The 5,605-nt window shown below is 42.3% G+C and overlaps 1 protein-coding gene across 1 annotated transcript; it reads right to left on the reverse strand.

Annotated features, from left to right (window-relative positions):
- Window positions 1–1,812: 1,812 nt before the first annotated feature.
- LOC310964632 (ras-related protein Rab-9A-like) lies at window positions 1,813–5,605 on the reverse strand. The gene is made up of 2 exons (XM_083937829.1): window positions 5,503–5,605; window positions 1,813–3,536 (listed from the first exon to the last, which is right to left on the reverse strand). The coding sequence occupies exon 2, from the start codon at window positions 3,481–3,483 to the stop codon at window positions 2,878–2,880; it is 606 nt and encodes a 201-aa protein (XP_083793955.1). The 5' UTR covers window positions 3,484–3,536; window positions 5,503–5,605; the 3' UTR covers window positions 1,813–2,877.

Below are 5,605 nucleotides of genomic sequence, written 5' to 3' on the forward strand. Positions count from 1 at the left end.
TCTTAAAATGTGAAAAAAAAAACAATATTGACATTGATTTTTAATGTTTTATCAGTTTTAGGCAGCTGAGTTCTTCTCGTGATTCAGTAATAATGATTTGATGGAACTTGTTTGTGCTTATTTGGTTTATTTTACCCGGCCGAACGAGAAAAAAAGTCACTTTTTACCCTTTTTTCCCTTTGCTTTCTAACGTCATGAGCCACAGAGACTGTTTTTTGGATGTTTACACTCTGAATAATTACTAAAAAAAAGAAAAAAGTCAGGAATTTTCATACATTAATTTTATAACCAGACATTGTTTCATAATCATGAGCTATATTCTATATCGATCATCACCCTAAAAAATACAAAAAGCAAAAAAAACCAAAACACTGAAGACAAATGTTTGATGAGATGAAGCATGTCAGTATCGTCCATGTGTGCAGCTGTCTACTCTGTATAAAAAAGGACTATATTGCCATGTGTGTTCTGTTTGATTAATATACGTGCTTTGCCGCCAGGTTGATGTAAAGGCAAACTTCCTCTAAGACGATGCGTGTCAGGGTGTTGTCGTTTCCTCGTTATTTGCATGAAGGAGACATGACGGTGTCTTTGCAGTTTTTCAGGTGATGTGTAGTCAAATGTACTGGCAACTATGGTAGGCGGTGTTTGCCCCCACTCCCTCTCCCTCTCCCTCTCCCTCTCCACCCACTCTTTTCTAAAGAAAAAACTCCATTGTACTTTGATGGCATTGTAGTCCCTGTAGGTGTTTCATTATGCTTTTATTTTTTAAGTCGGAAATAGTTCTATGACTCCTATATAGTGATGATTTTTGTAACCTTCTCTAGTAAAACCGATATTTTTTATTATCGTGACGCCGCTGTGTACTGTCTCCTTCTTTTGGTTTGTGCAGTTTTCTTCATGGGAATAAAAGAAACCTACCTAAAGGGTCAGTGTGTAGCATACAGAGGCATCTAGGAAGCAGCTGACAGACGGTTTAATCACAACACGAGTTAATAAAAAACAGTCCTACCTGTTTGAGGTAAGAAGCATTCCTGTGTAATCAGAACAAACTCTTGCACCAGGTGAAGCTCAGTGACTTAATTGCCTCCTCACAGCAGGTGCTTTCACTTATGTCACCTGATTAGACCTGTGCACAGACGTGTGTGTGTGTGTGTATGTGTGTGTGTGTGTGTGTGTGTGTGTGTGTGTGTGTGCGTGCGTGTGTGTGTGTGTGGGCACTGGGCAGACTTGATTGACACCCGCCTCATTTTTCCATCAATGTTGTTGTAAACAAAACAGAATTTTTACTAAAAATACGTTTTCACAAGCCCACGTTAAAGCACACGCGTGTAACTATGTAATGATTGGAAGGCAACACCTTGATGGAGATGATGGCTGTTACTGTGAAGCCACACGTTTCTGATACATGGGTGCCACCTTGTGGACATAGAGGACGCTGCTCTTCTGAAAAACACACAAAAGAAAGGACGTTTCACCTCTCATCCAAGAGGCTTCATCAGCTTATGTACGCAACTGACCAGGCTGGGACTGGACCTGGTCCTGGCCCTTGTCCTGGTCCTGTCCCAGCCTGGTCCTGGTCCTGGTCCAGTCCCAGTCTGGTCAGTTGCGTACATGAACTGATGAAGCCTCTTGGATGAGAGGTGAAACGTCTTCCTAGACAAATAACCAAGTCCTGTTGCTTTTGACTGAAATTGCTTTGAGGATAACGACGACCTGGACACATGAGAACATTCACAGGCACACAAAAGACAGATGTATTACACAGTTTCATGGCTTGCTGCTGTTTTATTTCCAGTGCAGTTTGAGTCATTTGCCTTAAAGAAGGCCGTGATAATGAACATTATACAGGCGACAATTTAATTAGAGTCAGGTCAAGCTTACACTGCAGTGTGCTCCGCTTTTTATTTAGAGAGGAGGGTCGTGATCAATAAATACTTAAATACACGAAATGAATAACTGCAACAAAAACTACAAGGAGCGTCTTTTCTTTCGTCGAGAAACAATTGATCCCATCATGGTACTAACACTTTTTTAAGATCCTCCCAACAGAACATCAACTTTTATCTAAAAAACAAAACAAAACAACAACTAATCAATCATCATCATGTGATTAAACCCATCTGCACCAAAAGGAGTCAATCTAATTCATTTATTTTAATTTTATGTGTAATTTAAATGACCACATACGTTTTTACAGTTTAAGAGTTGAGTTGAAGTTGTAGATGGAAATGTTCTGATATTAGTTTGTTTGTTAAAGAAGTGTGTTACTGCGCTGTATCCCTACTAAATAACTATATTTGAGCTGTATGCTCGTATCTGCTTCTAAAGGCAGGAAATAATCTCAGGACTTCTCTTTTTGTGGGCTAAACCTGTACCCACGGCTCCATCAGTGACGTCCACATTATTATTTATAACCACTGCAGTTTGTGTTTAGGGAACTATTTGTACTCTAGAGGTGACATCAGCTTTTATCACCAACACAAGTCACAATCACTCAGTAAAGGCCAATTACGTCAGCCTCTGATACAACTGAGTTTCATCGCTGACCACAAATAAATCTATAAAACGTGTCAGAAATATCACTTTCTTAACTATCCATTAATGACTTGTACACATTAATGATCATATTAAGTTGTTGGTAAATGGTGGGTGGAGAGTTTTGAGTCCCTTGTGTGGTGAGAATGAAGAATATTTGCACAAATTATTCAGTTTTGCTCTAAAAAAACATCAGTATTTGCTTAAAAAGGCTGATCCTGGTCACAAGTCTATCTGAGGACATCACATACAGTAGCTCCTGAGCAAACCACTTCCTCTTTCTGCGGAGCTACACTCATACCACATGTGGCAACACGTGTCTCACACTCAGCGCTCCCCTCAGCAGCAGGCGGGGTCCGGGTGACTCTTCTTCTGCAGGTCCACTGTGTTGGTGTGGATCAGGTGATCAGTTCTGTTGTCCAGCGCCAGAATGCGACGTACCGCCTCCTCAAAGGCTGACGCTACATTAGTAGCATCCTTGGCACTTGTCTCAAAGTACGGGTGGCCCCCGTTCTCGCGGCACCACTGCCTAACGTCCTCCCCTGACACCTGCCGCTCGGCCACATCCAGTTTGTTGCCCAGCACCACAAAAGGGAAGTTGTCTGGCTCCTTTATGTCAGCGTAATAGGTGAACTCCTTCTTCCAGTTGGCCAGGTTTTGGAAGCTCTGTCCGTCGTCCACGCTGAAGGTGAGCAGGCAGCAGTCGGAGCCGCGGTAGAAAGGCGTGCGGAGGCTGCGGAAGCGCTCCTGGCCCGCTGTGTCCCAGATCTGCAGGGTGACGTGGTGGCCGTCCACCTCCAGCTCTTTGTTGAGGAACTCCACGCCTATAGTGTGGAAGAGGTGCGAGTCGAACTTGTTGGTGACGTAGCGGTTCATGAGCGATGATTTGCCGACACCGCCGTCACCCAGGAGGATCACCTTTAGGAGGGCCGACTTGGAAGTCATGGTGCTAGTCTGCACGGGCGGTTTGGAGGCACCAAGAACAGAGAAAATGGTTCCTGAGGAGCACAAAAACTCAATTTAGAGAGCAAAGAGCCGAACAACAGCCACACTGTAGTCTGCAGGTCCTGCTTTAGTGACTTTAAATGATTCAAAGATAAACCTTAATGGCATTAATAAACAATTCGGCAGCCTGCTAACATGAGAGTCCTGAATCATTCATTGTGTAGCATGTCTTCCTTTATTGATTTTCACCTTTGGCCTCAGATAAAGTTGTGATGAGATAAGAACAAACTGATCCTAAGTCAGCTTTCACACAAACACAGATTTTAAGGAAGTAAAACGGTTTACAGGACGTGAACTGATTAAAGTCAGTGGACTAGATAATCCCATTAAAAACTGCCACAGCCCACTCATTACAGCCGACGCAGTTAATGAACCTCCTGCACTGTGTGTGTATCAGTTATGTAGTGAAATGATGCGTGCCGTGCATCACATGGACACTGATCACAGGACCAGGGAGTTGTGCACGAGACTTTAAAACCCACTGTTACATCAGGACACAGACCTTTTTGTCAACAATCTCTAAGAGAGAGAGAGAGAGAGAAAGAGAATCCAACTTTACCGAGAGTTCACCCACTCCCAGCTGCAAAGACAAGTGACTAATAAGGATTAGCAAACAAATGTAATTACATACCACACACTTGCATGCTTAACATGCCAGTTTAAGCTGAATGGCAGTCGTTCCGCCCACATACCAGAGCAAATCTGTGAGATGGGAGTGGGAAATCTCAGAGCGAGCGGCTTTAAATTAAATGAGAGCGAGGAGGAGCTTTGTTACGTGAACATCACCTCATCCATCACAGCTCGGACAAGTACTGAACAAGTGTGTTTGGGAACTTCACAAATAAGTTAATTTGATGATATAAGCCTATTTTATACTAACTCTACTACTACATCCAATAGAAAGTATTGTAAATGCAGCCAATTACGACAAACTGGGCCAAATCCTCTGCTTGTTAGGAAGAGTTAGACTACTTTGTAGAGTTTAAATGCATGAATGAAGTGAGGAGTTTATCTCTGCAGTGGGCTACAGTTACATTTTCAAACCAACGAGCCAAATTGGGTAAATGATGTCTTTGTCTTGGGACCTGAAAACACAGACTGCACCACTGATCCTGTCATTTGTTTTGGAGAAACATTAATATTTTGAGTTCCAGGTCATGAGATCCATTCAGCAGGATGCTCCTGTTTAAACAGAAGGCTGCTCTGTGGGGTTATTTCTAATAAAGTTGTGAATATTTCCTGCAAACAACCAAGCGCACGATTTAATGTAAACCTACAAAATGTGAAATCCTCCACTGAAGAGCTGGTGTGTTGCATGAGCAGGGTGATAAGCTGGTTCAGCAGTGTGAGTGTGAGTCAGTGTAACACACTTACTATCAATAAACAGTTTATAACACTAACAACAGGGTGATAACAGCTGTCAGGGGCAAACAGCATTTTTAAGGCCACAGGTAAGTAGGTACAGAACACGTGTACACCTTTAAAAATTACTAAATAATTTTATAAATTTTTTTAAATTAGAAATCTTTTTTTCTGATTTAAAAACAAGCATGAAATCAGCAAAAATAGATATTTAAATAAGACCAATGTGCAAATAATGTAAAGTCAGGCTCAAAAAGAACGTCGTAACCATGGTAATGAAAATAAGACTTCTATTTCCATGGTTACAGCGGAAGTTAAGCGGTTTGTAGCTAGCAAATAAACTTAATTAAAGCTTTTATCGACGCTTTCACTTCTTTTATTAAAATATTGAGACGCATTAAAGAGCATAACATGACAGTAGACGACACAACGTGATAGGAAACACAGAAAATGTCCGATAACGGAAGCCTCACCATAAACAGTAGCTGTCCGATAATGGAAGCGCTAACAGTTGCCCACTCACGACCGTTTAAAACCGCAGAGTGGACGTTTTTAACACTGCTATTTAAAGTTTCTTAGCTTTGTCGGTGAGTGTACCTGTCGGTGTCGGTGTCGGTGTCACAGCCGGGTTGCTGTGTTCAAATCCCCCTCCTCCATCCCGGCAGGGCGCTGCTGTCAGCCGGTGACATGGCGCTCCGGC

This window comes from Echiichthys vipera (genome assembly GCF_963691815.1).
Source record: "Echiichthys vipera genome assembly, chromosome: 23".
Classification (NCBI taxonomy): domain Eukaryota; kingdom Metazoa; phylum Chordata; class Actinopteri; order Perciformes; family Trachinidae; genus Echiichthys; species Echiichthys vipera.

Coding starts and splice junctions, on each gene's coding strand:
- LOC310964632 (XM_083937829.1), bottom strand. CDS start 3,483: ATGACTTCCAAGTCGGCCCTCCTAAAGGTGATCCTCCTGGGTGACGGC.